General features: G+C 48.6%; 1 protein-coding gene and 1 pseudogene across 2 annotated transcripts; both read left to right on the top strand.

Annotated features, from left to right (window-relative positions):
• The first annotated feature begins 295 nt into the window (after nt 1-295).
• Nucleotides 296-10,284, top strand: LOC124664560 (annotated as a pseudogene).
• LOC124668162 lies at nt 7,549-9,424 on the top strand. 2 transcript variants are annotated; one of them, XM_047205348.1, is made up of 4 exons: nt 7,549-7,843; nt 7,938-8,094; nt 8,170-8,715; nt 9,134-9,424. In XM_047205348.1, exons 1-3 carry the CDS (start codon nt 7,673-7,675, stop codon nt 8,712-8,714), a joined length of 873 nt encoding a protein of 290 aa, XP_047061304.1. In that variant the 5' UTR covers nt 7,549-7,672; the 3' UTR covers nt 8,715; nt 9,134-9,424. The 2 variants fall into 2 exon arrangements, with proteins under 2 accessions (XP_047061304.1, XP_047061303.1); XM_047205347.1 differs by having other exon boundaries at nt 7,938-8,715.
• Nucleotides 10,285-15,332: the final 5,048 nt, after the last annotated feature.

Consider the following 15,332-nt stretch of genomic DNA (forward strand, 5'->3'; position numbering starts at 1 on the left):
GCTGATCTTCTGGTGTTGTCTTGGTGGTGTCAGTGTTGCTGTTTCAGGTTATGGATCTCTGCAGCGGGACTTTTCTTTTTTTGTAGTTCTTTTCTCTTTTTTTTGGCTGTGTGCATCCTTTATGCCATTAGGGCATGATGTTGTTGCAGATGCTGGGTGTAATTTTTTAATTTTATTTGCTATTTCTTCCAAATTATTTATTGGAGTAGGAACATATGAACTCGGTAGTAGAATAACCATATCCATGTGGCACTGCTTTGTTCTTCTTCTTTCCGTCTCTTTTTCATATCGACAAAGGGTCGAACCCTATTCCCTTGGAAACCACTAAAATGGATCTGCTCGTCTCATCCATCCGTCTAGTTTCACCCACACCCCACGAATCAAATGCGCCTCTTTCATCAGGTCGCTCAACCATCGGATCGTCACGCGGCGGCGCGGCGCAATTCCGCAGAGGGTTGCTGGCTGGCCGTGGGGGAGAAGGGGAGATCCGGTTGTGCGCGGGAGCAGCGGGCAGGAGGAAGCGGTGGCGGACGACCTGGAGTTCGTGGCAGCAGCGCGGACTAGAGGAGGTAAGCCAGCTCACGGGATGGCGTCCGGCCAACATGCCATGCTAGATTGGATCCCGGCCGGTTGTTAATCTTTACCTTTGAGCAAAAGAGGAGAAGGAATCACCGTACTTTGGCTGTTCACTGTTCATCTGTCTCTGGCGCAAACCAGGATGCAAAGACATCTCATACTACTGCTGCGAGAGCATCTGAATCGTCTTCAGAAAGAAAAAGGCAAAAAAGCAAAGCAGCATGTATGTTTGGCTCCATGCTTTTGCAAAGAGAAAGAGAAACCAGGGAGAGTGCATATATGAACTGTGAAGACAGCAAGCAAGGAATCCGTATGCACTCTTTGGCCGTAGAGAGGAGACACCAAGCAAATCCTCATCTCATACTCCTGAGTGCATATGCATACTTCGCGTCTCTGCTCTGAGATTTTAGGGTGGATTCATAGTTTGAAGGTGAAGAATATCAGACTACTTTAGGAATTTCAATCAACACTTCAGTTTCGGCACTCTGCACTTGTCTGCTCCCGAGGTATTTAGTAAGTTCTTAGTTAGGATTTGCTACTGGCAAACTCTGGCATTTGCCCCCTTACTTTCTTCGTAACATCTTAACTATATTTCTGCCAATAAATGGCATGCAACCAAGCAGCAGTGCTGGTTAATTAGCTGCGGTGAGAGACGTGTAACATGTTTTCGATGTTGTTAACATATAGGTTAAATATACTTCCTACTCCTGGGTGTAGTTACACCCATATCTCACATACTACCATATAGAAGTATATATGATACTTTGTCGGTTTGAATATGTTCTTATATTATATCTAATGTCCTTTAAATCAAGTTGCATGAAAAAAATACAAGTTGAGTAATAGTTTGGACTATATGTTCGAAATATCGTTTGCTTGTATGCAAAAAATAGTATGTGAAAATAATTGTACAAACAACCTAAAAAGTAGTTTGTGTACTACCAGATTAATCTTATATACTTCGTACCCTATATATATGCAGGCGGAGCAAGAGAGATTCTTCGAGGGATATATTCATCATGGGTTCTCACTAGTTGAAAATTGATTAAGTTTGCCGCTGATTTACTTTCTTGGTCTTGGACAGAGGGATTCATCATGGATCGTCCATACGAGCTGGTAATACGAGCTTGCGCATTTTTACGTTCAGAGAGTAGTCCATGCATGCATGTGCGTTTTAGCTGTACATTAATAATGTTGAGCCTTTCATTTATGTGTATGCCATTATGTTTACATGACTGGGAATGCCTGGTGTTACAATCACTTCACCATCAAATATAATTCATACAAAATTTCCCCTCTGGGGTCATAGATATTCCAGAAGGGCTTAGACTAAACCTAATTATTTTTATTCTTGTGGAGTGCATGCAGGAATTGTCTTACATCCCGTGGTTGATTTTGTTGTTAGTAGTTGCACACTTGTACTTACATATAGTATACTGGAGCAATAGCTCAGCAGACTCGGTTCATTAATTAAAGGCTATGCTAGCACTAGAAGAAAAAATAATATAATAGATCCAGGTAGCTCTGATGAACCCAGAGCCTTTTGTAACCTAATGTGCTATATATCTGACATGATCAAGTATGTACTTTACGTTAGTTGGTACAATAAAACTAAACTTGTAGGGGTGTACTAAGCAGAAACTTGAAACGCAGCATAACGTACATAAACTAGCAAGAAGATAGCCCATTGGTGAACTGGACACCTAAGTATTACTCACGGCAACTAATTTGCCATGAACCCATTCATAACAGTAGTTTTGATTCAAATGAGTGCTTAAATACTGATTCAGCAGTGTGCTAAGATGCACTGTTGGGATATGTTAAATTAGTTCTGCAGCTACCAAAGACATCATAACTTATTAACAAGTTTTACTTCAGAGCTACTATGCCCACGATGTTGAGAAAGCCAGGGAAGAAATATTATTCGATCTTCACGGACTTCTCCACATGTATAAGGTTTTCTATGTTGATGGTTGGAATGAATTTGGAGCAACCGCTGTGCTTAGATCCATTGCAGTAGAGCTTCCGTCTAGGAAAACTGCTCCGGAACTACGCTTTGATAGAATAATCTTTATAGATTGCTCTGAGTGGAAAAATAGACGGGCAATGCAGAGAGAAATTACAAAAGAACGGAAACTTGACGGATCAGTAAAGGACATGTTTGATAAGCAGGATGAAGAGGATGACTTCCGTGGAGTGGACCAGGGCTCTAGGGATGTGATATTAAGTGTCTCTTTGATGATTTATCAAACCCTAACAAGTCATAGATTTATGATGATTTTTTTAAATGGATCTGATGATGAAGTTGACGTAACAAGATTTGGTATTCCACAATTCACTGAATTTTGCAACAAAAAGATGATATGGACCTTCAGCAGAAGATGGCTAGCCACAAGTCGTGGCTGCTCCTGGCTTAAGAACAATCTAGCATATACTGATGTTTTATTGTATCATGCGGATATTAAGGTATTATCAAGTTCAGAGTTTTGTGGACTGCTGCGTCAAGAAGCTGCTGGCATAATTGCTCGTATTCCATGTTTGCTGGATATTGACCAAAAGATGGTTGAAGATTGTTGTCTCTATGACTTATTGCTGTACTGTATATTTTACACCGCCACTAAATTTGCTTCTCATGCTTCCAACTATTGGATGTGTGATGCAATCATACAAGGGGACAAAGCAAGTGATATTAGTAATGCGTTGCATCGAAGATAAATTGGAAGTGTGATGAATATTTGCATGGTGTTGTTCTTAACATGTTTAAAAAACATCTGGAGCTTCTTTTTCTGGTAATTAAAGATGGTGATGTCTATGAAGAAGGCCCATACCGTTGGATTTCAGTCACATCAAGGAATACAGGAGTACATGGTATGCAAACTATACCTGCAGTGGCATCATCTTTCTTGGTGTTTGAAAAATCTGATTACCCACCAACTTTACCGAATGGATTTTTTGAACATTCCAGCAAGCTTGGTGTGCTAGTTCTGTGTTCTTGTGCCTTCAATTTTGCATCACCTCCTTTCTTGAAGTGTCATGGTCTAAGATTCCTTGGTCTAGAACACTGTGCACATAGCAAAGCAGGTAAAGAAGAGAACCATACAGAGTGGACCTGCTTGCATAGTCTGATAGTGTTGGACTTGCGTCATACTGATTGGAATGAAATCTTATCTCAAAAAAAGATGGACCTCATGACAAATATCAGGGAGCTACATATAGAGGGAGTTAGGGGCTGGCAGTACACTGCTGACCTACAAGGGCGGCTAACTAAGGGCATGAGCAATGGTGGCATACACAACTAGCTGCTCCATACAAAAAAGTTGTCAAAATCAACATGGTGAATTTTATCTCTCCAATGGAAGCTACAACTTTAGTTAGAAAAAAGAGAGAAGGGACCCCACAAATATGACACTATGTATCTCTTTCTCTCTCCAAAACCATATTTTTAAGGCTTAAGATCCCACTTCCTGAAGAGGAGGCTGCCTCCTCATCCGAACCTACTTTGGACCATCCGAACCTAGTTAAAGGTGTGAGGCGGTACCTCTAGGGCAGTGCATTGGGCATGCCCTAACCTTCGGAGTCTCCAATTATTGAAACCACCATTTCCATGGGAGACGTCAGAGGATGTTGATAGCTCCTTTATGGATAAGACATGTATGGAAATACTTGATTTGTCGGGGAACCGTGACATGGAAAATATTCCAACAAGCCTATCAAAGGCGAGTAGCTTGCAGGTGCTCATACTTGATGGCTGTGATAGACTAGAAAACATTGTTGCACTTGGTCGGCTTCCTCCTTCCCTCAAGTCTTTTAGCTTTGATGGATATGGGCCAGCTTTCCAGCGTACACCAACAGCTGAGCTACCTCCGAAACATTTCCGCCCATCTACTGCAGAAGATGAGAAGGATATCAGTACCTCCAAAATCTCCCTAGAAGGATGCACAAAATTGGTTAATCTGTTCTTGCATGGGCTAAACAACCTTGTGGAACTGGACCTCTCTAGAACCGCAATCAAGATACTTGACTTCGAGACTATGGTTGTGGAAGTCCCAAGGCTCAAGCGGCTCTTTCTAATAGGATGCAAGCACCTTCGTGCGATCAACTTTTTGTACAAGAGAGATACTCCTTGTAACATTCCAGACCTAGAGTTGATGTGCATAGACACGCGAGCTGGAAACATGTGTCCTAGGCCATCCATCGACAAGACCAAGTCCTTTCAGTTGCAGGTGTATGCTGTTATTGTGGATACCAGGATTACCCGCTCTTTTGAGCAATTATTCACTCCTTATACAGTAAGGTGCACATTTGCGAATATTTATTATAATATTCATCTCACCTCCTCACCCGTGTCTGATGGGTTTGTTCAGTTTGAAGAAACCAACAATGAAAAGTTTGACCACTGTGATCAAGGGAGCTCGCAACAGCGTATTCCAGTAAGCCAGTACAGTGATATCCTTAGTATGGTTGGTGATGCCCCTATGCAGGCTTTCCCGCAACCTCCAGCTACACAGGTGGATTGACATATAGAGATTGGTGAAGGGAGCTGCTATGTGGAGAACGGATTGGAGGGAGAACTAGGTGTACTGATGGGAGGTTATACCGAATCCATGTATGTGCACGATGTCTCGATACATGCTATTGTTCCTAAACCTGACCACTGGTGGTATAGCCACATTAGGCCCAATTCGGTGCCAGTGTTTTTAGCAGTGTTTGGGCCGGTTTTGGGGTGTTTTTTTGGGGCTCGATGAAAACACCCCAAAACACTTCAAAACGCGCCTGGGCTGCTCAGTAGGCCGGTTTCGGCCCGTTTAGGCCCGACGAAACCCGCCGAAACCCGTCGGGCCGGGGCGGAACTAAAACGCGTCACCCACCTCGCGTTTTCTACGGGCTGGCGGAGAGGCCACGCGGGCGACGAGAGGCCGACGCGGGGGACGACGGTGGAAGACCACGCCGGCGCCGCCACTGCCGCCGACGCTCCAAGACGACGCCGCCGCCGACGCTCCCTCACGCCGTCCCGCCGCAAGAGCAAGGCCGACGCTCCCGCGGCGCCGCCGACGTTCCTGCCGCCGCCGACCGAGAGCTCCTGCCGCCGCCCCTCTTCTCGTCCGAAGCTGGAGTCATTTGTGAGTTCCATCCACCCCGCCGACTCCTCTCCCTGTAGTTCTAGATGCATCTTATCTTTTGATTTCTAGGGTTCTTGATTGTGATTTCTAGGGTTCTTGAATTCTGGGGTTCTTGATTTGCTTGTACTGTCTGTGTTTCTTGATCTGGTTGATCTATGTTGGTGTACTGCGGAGACGGAGTAGCTGAGTCGTGTGCAGATCGGCGTGGAGCAAGAAACGGGAGCAATTAGTTGAGACTTGCTCCTGTGCGTGGAATCCAACGTTCTGCAGACTTAGCTCTCACTCAAGTGTACGTGGGCAGTTAACTAGTGGAGATATTACTGGGTCAATTAGCTAGTGAGTTGTTACATGCAAACTGTGTGCGTGTGTGCTCCTAGGTAGTGTTGGTCTGGTTATATAAAGCCATGTAATCAGATTGTAGGTTGAGAGGTGAGGAATACAATGGAAAGAGCAGGTAGTAGAATCCTATTGAACTGCTAGAATTTTGGGCAATTAAGTTTCCAGGTTAGAAGGATTCTATAATGAGCTGGTTTAGTGAGATCGAACCGTGTCATGTGCGGTGCACGCTGTATAAGTACAATGGCTTCAAATTATTCCTGGAATTTTCGGTTTACTAATTCTTACATAGAGTTTGAACTGCACAGTACTCTGCGAATTGTTGATACTTGGCTGTGACTTATTACAAAATATATTTCAATGCAGTTGAAAAGTACATCATGGACATGGTTTCAAGAAAGAGTAGCTTAGTTCTGATGTGTAGTCAACAATTTCTTGATCTGGATATTTGTTTTTGATTCAGCATTGAGTTCTATCTTCATAGTAGCTTAGTTCCTCAATGCATACTACTGTTCAGACTTCAGAGATAATCGTGCCATGAATAAAATCTATTTAATTTGTTAACCAGGATAATGTGTAAAGTGAATCTTTTCTTTTATATTTCAGTTACATGTTAGAAGCTGCTGCACTAAGCTGCTGCACTAGTAGCTAGCAATTATGCACTATGTTTGACTCAAATCATATGCACAACTACTTCTTGTTTTATTATCTGTATATGTTTACATGGGGACTCAAGTGTGTTGCCTTTAAAAATTCGTGGTGTCCCAGTATTATCTGTATATATTTACATGCTTGTGGTGGAGCAACTCTCCGTTGCCATTGGGTGGTGGTTTCAAAATGACCAGATTGTAGTTTCGTTTTTGTATAGCTGTTATATTATTTCGTTCCTAACTTGCCTGGGTTACTTTACTTAGTTGTGCAGATCGAGTGCATAGAATACTAAGCTTAGTTCACTGCTAACTAAGCAAACAACCATAGGTACAATCCTTGGTGAAACCCCTGCAGCCTGTTTACAGTGATTGTAATTTCTTGTTGGTGGTATAGCTTAGTTTATAGTGAATGTACTTGCATGCTCGTGATAGCAAGAAGGCGTCAGATGTCATAGCATGTTTGTTTTGAATCTTTTTGCAGGGTCTCTATTCACGGATTCTTGCGGGAATTGACAAGCAGCCGCCCTCCTGGGACCTGTGAGCACGCCGGACTTCGGTAAGTCCACAACCTACTTATTGCTTTTCGTTACTGCTTTATGGATGTTTGTTGCTTTATGCATGTTTGTGACTGCTTATTGCTTTCCGTTAGTCTTAAATGGATCAACGAAGCCTAGAACGGATTAGGAAGAGGAAGAGGGATGATGATGATGAGCTATTTATTCTTCTCCATTCTACCGCATATTGTACCTCTACACGAAAAATACGGAAAAGACTAAACGTCATTCCTCCATCACTTATGGCGAAGGAAAGTTAGGAGACTTCTTAATGGTCATCTTAAAGATTGCTTGACTGCTTTTAGGATGAAACCAGAAATCTTTAGATGGATTGCATCTTATCTTAGAACTGAAGGTCTTGTATCAGATAGCGACACCATAAAGGTCGAAGAAAAGTTGACCTTTTTCCTGTATATGCTATCACACAACGCATCGTATGAGGATCTACATGTGGCGTTTCAGCATAGCGCCTCAACATTCCATGATTACCTCAACTAGTTTTTTTGATGTTGTTCCCATCCTAGCAAGTCGTTTTCTGAGGCCTCGACACATTGACGGGCCACATTCCAAAATCGCAAATGATGACCGCTTCTTCCCATATTTTGAGGTTTCATTTTTTTCTTTGTCACTTCAAAAGTTTCTTTTCTTATCTTATTCTGATAATATAAAGAACAATGACTACCATTCCTTCCCATTTGCAGAATTGTTTAGGTGCCATAGACGGGTCACATGTTCCTGTCACTAGGTCTCCTCAACTTCAAGCTCCGTGGAGGAATAGGAAAGGGTCACTAAGCCAGAATGTTATGTTTGCCTGCGATTTTGACCTGAATGTGACCTTCATATCGTGTGGATGGGAAGGTTCCGCTACTGACGCCCGAGTACTTAGTTCGGCGCTACTCAATTGTTTGACTGCTTTGTTGGCTCTTTTTGCAGGGAGCATAGCTGAAGGCAATTTTAACTTCACTTCAACCTCAACTACATCAAGGGAGGATCTGACGCAAGTAATAAGTGATGATGATGAACCTGAAGGAGATACCGAGGCTGATATAGCTGAGAGAGAAAGTGAAGATGAACACGAAGTTATGGATCCGGCTCCAAGTGCTCAGAGTATGACTCAGGTGGAACACCAAGTGAAAGGAAAAAGGGTTGCTGCTGCAAGGAACAAGCTTGCAAAGATACCAAAGAGGAGTTCTAAGAAGAGGAATTCCGATGGAATTGTGCAAGTGATGGAGAGGATGGTGCAAGTGCGTGAAAAGGAAGTCACTCAAGAACAACCTCTACAGAAGTTCTCTATTACCAGATGCATGGATGCACTGAAGACATTGGATGGTATGACAGGTTCTATTAAAATCCCTGCATTGGATGTCTTCAAGATTGCCGACAATCGTGAAATATTTCTCAACCTTGTTGATGATAAAGATGATAAAGATGGCACCGCCATGACGTGGCTCCTTGCGCAGATAGCCAAGTTACCATGAGGTATGTTTTTACTCTTGCGCTCTAAATTGCCTGTTAGAAACCATCAAATTTACTATGCTTGCTTGCTTGATTAGTTCAGAAATTCTCCACACTCCACAGGCACTGCATCTTTCAGAAATTCTGCAAATGCTTTCAAGTTTCTGTATGTATGACAATATGACAGTGGTAGATCTAGTATTGTTGAAAGAAGACATATTTTTCTTTTTGACAGGGAGAATTATTTGTGTGATGGATCTATCTTCATAGTCAAGAGCTGTTATGTATCTTCTTGCATGTGTAATGCTAATGTATATCTTTGTTGCCTAGATTGATCATTTGTATGCACCTCTACTACCAAAGTATTGTAGCCATGAAACAACTAGCTAATGCATGTGGTTGGATATTAGTATTTGATGGTTTACATCTTGTTTCCTGGCAGGAAACAAGTTGCTTGGACTGATTTTCTTGTGATATTGAAGGGAACAAGCATGTTTTTAAGAGGACTGTCCCGGGCCGAGTTGGTGCCTTATTCAACATATTGTAGTTTCAGTACTTTGCTCAGAACCATGTGCCTATCCACTTTGAATTCCTCTATTTGTTTCATATCTCCGAAAAATAGATTATGAGATCTGATGCCATGAGCTAATTGTACCATGGCTGTAATACATTTATGTACTGGTTGCAAGATTATGATCTTCTAGTGTGCTACAAAGATTTGATTTTTATTTGTGATACACATCTACAGTCAAAAAGATTATCTTTTTATCTATTTATATTAAAAACACTAGAAAACACTAGTTTCTAAAACCAGTATTCCAAACAAGTGTTTTGACAAGTGTTTTAGGTGAAAAGGGTTTGTAGTGTTTTGGGTAGTGTTTTGGGTGGTTAGTGTTTTCACCCAAAACACTCCATAAAACACTCCTCAAAACACAAAAATACACTGGCACCGAACAAGGCCTTAGGTGGTGCCGCGTGGAGAAGTGCCCGAAGTTGGATAATGTCTTTCCTTCGATTTTCTACGGATTTTCTAATTTGGAGACCTTGTGGGCATCGGATCTCATGATGGCTTGTTGTATTTGGAGCAAAGGTTCACGCCATGGTTATTTGCACTCAGCCAACTTCGTTTCCTTCAAAAATTTACAGCATCTACACCTGCAATCATGTCCTAGGCTCCAGTTCGTGCTCGCTGTGTGGGTGTCTTCCTTCCCAAGCTTGGAGACCCTCCACATCATCCACTGGGGCAAACCTCCTGCATGTCTTTGAGCTGGATGAATATTACCCCAAGGAAATGATCTCCCTCGGTGTACTATGCTCGAATCTGACCACCATCCACCTGCACGACCTCCCGAAACTGCAGAAGATATGCCTGGTCAAGATGGTGGCCCCCAAGCTCGAGACCATCAAGATCAGGGGATGTTGGAGTCTGCGCAGGCTGCCATCCGTGGCGGCCCGAAGCCGACCCTCGAGATCGAGAAGGACGTGTGGGACTCTCTGGAGTGGGAGGCTGACCACCGCAAGGACCACTTCGAGGCGCCAATCCACTCGCGCTACTACAAGAAGAATAAACTTCCCATGAGAACTGAGTGCTAGCTCAGTGGTAAGGCTTGCGAGTGCGCAGCCAGCCCACCCGAGTTCGAGTCCCAAGAGGATCGAATTAAAACGGGGTGTTATCTAGCGCGTATAAATTCGCTGTTGGAGAGGTCTCATCATCTATCTAACAACGTATAGCCAAGGGAGGGAATCTTCCCCCGTTGGTCAACGTTTTAAGAAGAAACTTCCCAGGGCCTCCTTCCTCAGGTACTATACATATCTTTTTTTTCGAGAAAACGCAAAGGACTCTTTGCGTTTCATTTCATTGAAAAGATAGGGGGAAACCAGTTTACAAGCCTCCTAGGAGGTGGGCTACAGATGACAGCCAAGAAAGCCTAGTGTACATCCCAGGTTGTTGGCAACACGATGCCAAGCCCGGTGGCGCCCGCCTGTGCCCATAGCCTAGCCTCGCCTTTGGATGTCATGCACAAGGGGAAGGCCGCCCTCGCTCGAAGACGCAGTTGTTCCTGTGCTTCCAAACCATCCATGGCACCAGCAGCGCAGCAGACCCCAGTCCCTTACACATCGGTTTCGGAGCTGAGCGCTTGGCATTGTCCAGCCAGGCGAAGATTGATGCGTCCGCGTCCTCCGGAGGCCGGCATGGGATACGCAGCCAGGCCAAGGCCTCATGTCAAATCTGCTTGGTGAATGAACACTCGATGAGCAGGTGGCGCATGGTCGCTGGTTCTTGGTCGCATAGCAGGCATCTAGCATGGTGTTGCAGGCCTCTGTTCGCCAAGCGATCCGCCGTCCAGCAGCGATTTTGGTAGGCAAGCCAATGGAAGAATTTGACCCGGGGAGGCGCCCATGCTTTCCAAGTGTGCTTCCAGGCAGGGCATGGCATGGATCCCTGGAACGTGGCGAGGTAGGCGGAGCGGGCTGTATAGGTGCCGCTGGGCGCCCACTTCCAGACTAGCTGGTCCTGGGCCTCGGAGAGCACGACGGCTTCGACCATGCGCCAGAGCGCAAGGTACTGGCCGATCTCATGGAGGCCGACGACTCCATGTATGTCGCGTGCCCAGTTGAGTCTGAGCATGCCGTCCGCCACCGTCCTTCCTTTTCTTCTTCGCTTAGGGATACACGCATAGAGCTGTGGCGCGATTTCGCAGATGGAGCGGCCGCCAAGCCATCTGTCCTCCCAAAACAGGGCGCTGAGCCCGTTCCCCACCGTCATGGTGGTGGAGGCGAAGAACAGGGAACGCTCGGCTGCAGTGAACTGCAGGTCGAGGCCGTGCCATGCGCGTCGGTTGTCCGTGCGGCTGAGCCATAACCAGCGCAAGCGAAGCGCCATGCTCATGCGTTCCAGGTCATGCACGCCGAGGCCGCCAAGGCTGAGCGGCCGCGCCACACGCTGCCAGTTAACGTGGCAGTGTCCGCCGTTGGCCGCCGCACGTCCTGCCCATAAGAAACCCCTTTGAATCTTCGTGATCAGCTTGATGGTTCGCTTGTCTGGCGCAATGACCAGTAGCTGGTGGATGGGGATCGCGCCAAGCACCGATTTCACCATGACGAGGCGTCCAGCTCGATCCATGAGCCCTGCTTTCCATGTTGGCTGCTTGGCCGCGATCCTGTTGATGACTGGCTACAGCTGGGCTGCGGTGGGCTTCCTTACGGTGAGCGGTATTCCCAGGTAGGTGATTGGCAAGTCGACGAGCGGGCAGCCCAAGTCAGCAGTGGCGGTGATCACCTCCTCCGGCGCGCATCGGATGAGGGTGGCCGTGCTCTTTGCGTAGTTAACGCAGAGGCCGGAAGCCCTCCCAAATAGCTCAAGCATCTCTTTGACAGCCCTTACTTCCTCTGCTGTGGCGTGGCAGAAGAGGATGACATCGTCGGCATAGAGAGAGATCGTGGGTATCACGCGGCGGGGGTGGAGTTCCCGCAGCACCCCGAGCTCTATCGCATGCCGGAATAGTCGTCCAAGCGTGTCAACGGCGAGGATGAACAGCTGCGGCGAGAGGGGATCGCCTTGGCGCAGCCCGCACCGGTGCCATATTGGTGGGCCTGGGTCGCTATTGATCAGTACTCGCGTGCTTGCCGTGGAGAGCAGGATGGAAAGCCAGTCGAGGAAGCGGCTCCCAAAGCCGTAGCGTCGTAGGGCTACGAATAGGAAGGGCCAGGCAATGGAATCGAACGCGCGCGCGAGGTCGAGCTTGACGAGGATGCGTGGCGCGCCCAGCTGGTGCAGTAGTCTCGCAGATTGTCGGACGAGCACGAAATTGTCGTGCAGGCTCCGACCGCCGATGAACGTGTTCTGGGCCGGGCTGACCATGGCGTCAAGCTTCGGTGCGAGCCTCAAGGATAAAACCTTGGCGAAGAGCTTGGCCATGAGGTGGATCAGGCTTATTGGCCGGAATTCGCGTAGGCTGGCCGCCTCGGCATGCTTGGGTAGCAGTGTGAGGAACGCTTGATTGAGTTTGGCGAATCCGCGCCCTCGGAGCTGGTGCAGCTGCCGGAACATGTCGCCCACGTCGCCCTTGATCAGCGGCCAGCACGTGCGCAAGAACTCAGCGGTAAAACCATCGGGGCCGGGCGCTTTTCTTGCTGGGAGGCGTCGCACGGCCTGCCAGATCTCGTCATCGCTGAAGGGGGCGTCCAGGTCGTGCAGATCATGGTCCTGCCCCATCCGGTTCTCGAAATTGAGCGTGCGATCCCTGGGCACCTCCGTTCCAAGCAAGGCGTCATAGTGGTGGAACGCGGCTTGAGCGATGTCTGCGTGCTCGGTGAGGACGCGGCCGTCATCGGTGAGGCTCCTGATCCTGTTCTTTTGGCGGCGGTAGGAGCATTGGCGGTGGAAGAAGGAAGTATTGGCGTCGCCGTCTTTGAGGGATGCAATGCGTGCCCTTTGCCGTGCCATGGTTCGTTCAAGCGAGGCCATGCCGAGGTAGGTCCATTTGATCTCTTTGCGCAGCCAGTCCTCGTGCGTGGTCAGGAGCCTCCCTTCTTGCGCTTTATCGAAACGCAGCAGCAACTCGCGAGAGATAGCGAGTTTGTGACGAATGTTGCCCACCGAGAGCGCGCTCTAGCTAGTCAACTTCCTTGCCGTTGCCCGTAACTTCAGAAAAAGGCGCTGGAAGGGATCGGCCGGCTCAATGGAGTGCCAGGCTTCAGCAACCGTGTCCTAGAAACCAGGCATCCGCACCCAGAAGTCTTCAAAGTGGAAGCGCATGTGGACTGGGGGCAGAGGGGAGCAATCCAGCAGTAGCGGGCTATGATCGGAGACGACCTAAGCAATGCAGCGGAGGTGGCAATGGCAGTGGTGCTCTTCCCAGTCGACAGTGCATAGGACGCGGTCAAGGTGGACGAGGGTGGGAGGGGACTGCTCGTTGGACCACGTATAGCGGCGTCCATTGAGGTACACCTCCTTGAGCGCGAGGTCGTTGATGACTCGTCGATGTTCTTGTCTTCGTCCCGATAAATCAGGTTGAAATCACCATAGATCATCCATGGGCCATCGCAGTTAGCGCGAATGTCACGCAACTGCTGCAAGAAGGCGATCTTGTCGGTGTCCTCTTGCGGGCCGTAAACGACCGTGATCCACCATGGGTTGGTACTCGTAGGGGTGGACACCTTGGCGGTGATCGTGTTGACCGTAAACTCTGGCTCAGTGATGGTGACCTCCTTGCTACGCCACGCCAGGAGGATGCCACCTCGTGTGCCTTCGGCCGGTAGGTACACATAGTCGTCAAAATCTGAGCCAAGGGTTTCGAGGACAATGGACGAGTAGACCAACTCAAGCTTTGTTTCCTGAAAGCAAACGATCGATGCATCGGTGGTTGCAATGAGCGAACGAATGGCAATGCGACGCGGCGCGCGCGGACTATGTTCCAAATAACAATTTTGAGGCCGTAATCCATAGGAACTAGGTCGACAAAACAGCAACTTGGCACGCCGCCTATGCCACGATCGGTCGGCCCCCGGGCGGCGTCGTGGTGATCGGCATGGGCGTCAGCTGGGCGGGCAGCTCACGGTCGACCAGCGCGGCGATCGCCGTGAGGACGACGTGGGGGATCGGCGCCGCAAAGACATTGTCGTAGGCCTTCATGGCCTCGGCTGTGATGACTTGATCTGTCCCGATGATGCCGAGGGTGCGGAGGATCTGCACGTGTGCGCGACGCTCTGCCGTTGGCGGCGCAGCAGCCGCATTGGCCGTGGCGGATGCGGAGCGACCCCGGCGTGGGGCAAAGTTTGGCGGCTGGCGTCGCGATCTTCTTCCAGGGGCAGGCAGAGATGCGTCGAGTTCTTTTGTAGCCGCCGTCAAGAAATCTCCAAGGGTCCAGGCAGCCGTAGGCTGCGCTGGCCGTGGTGGTCGTGGCCTGCGGCGTAGAGTGATTGGCGGCGAGGCAAAACGGCTCGAGGGTGTCGAGGGGGTAGTTGCGGCGGTGGCGGCTGTCTGCGCGACAGTGCTGGGTGCTTGGGCCGCAGTCTGGGCTGCCGGTGCTGCGTGGCCGGGCTCCTGGGCCGTGTGGGCTTGCTCATGGGCAGGGTCAGGCGTCCACGAGCTGGAAGCTTGTGGAGCTGGAGCATTGGCGGGGGGCACTGGCTCTGCATGGTCCATGCAGGCGTCGTCGTGGAGCGGCGACTGGACGGTGCAAGCGTCCAAAGCGTCCCCAGGCGATGGCGTAGGAGAGACATGGTCCCGGCCCGACAACGGTTCTGCGTCGGGAGCAGCGCGTGTGGTCGCAATCGGAGAATCAGGCACCTCGCTTTCCAAAAGCGTGTTTGTCGGGGACGGGCTCTGATACCGACGCTCCTCATTGGTGGATGCACCATCCAACTCCTTGTCCTCTTCTTGACTTTCCTTTTGCTGCAGCAGGATTGGAGCAGCCGTGGCAGCCAATGGCTGGGTCAGGGCCTGGTCGCCCACTTCGCTAGCGCCAGCTGTGGTCTCGATAGCAGAAGGGACAGTTTGGCCCTCCACACTTTTGCCTTTCGTGCAGGCTTGGACTTGCCTTTTTTGGCTCGGCGACGAGGGCGCCTGGGCCCATGACAGTCCGGCCAGGGGTCCACAAGCCTTTCCCGGGATGGGAGCGCCGCCGTGCTGGCTTCGC

Source organism: Lolium rigidum, chromosome 6 (genome assembly GCF_022539505.1).
Source record: "Lolium rigidum isolate FL_2022 chromosome 6, APGP_CSIRO_Lrig_0.1, whole genome shotgun sequence".
Lineage (NCBI taxonomy): Eukaryota > Viridiplantae > Streptophyta > Magnoliopsida > Poales > Poaceae > Lolium > Lolium rigidum.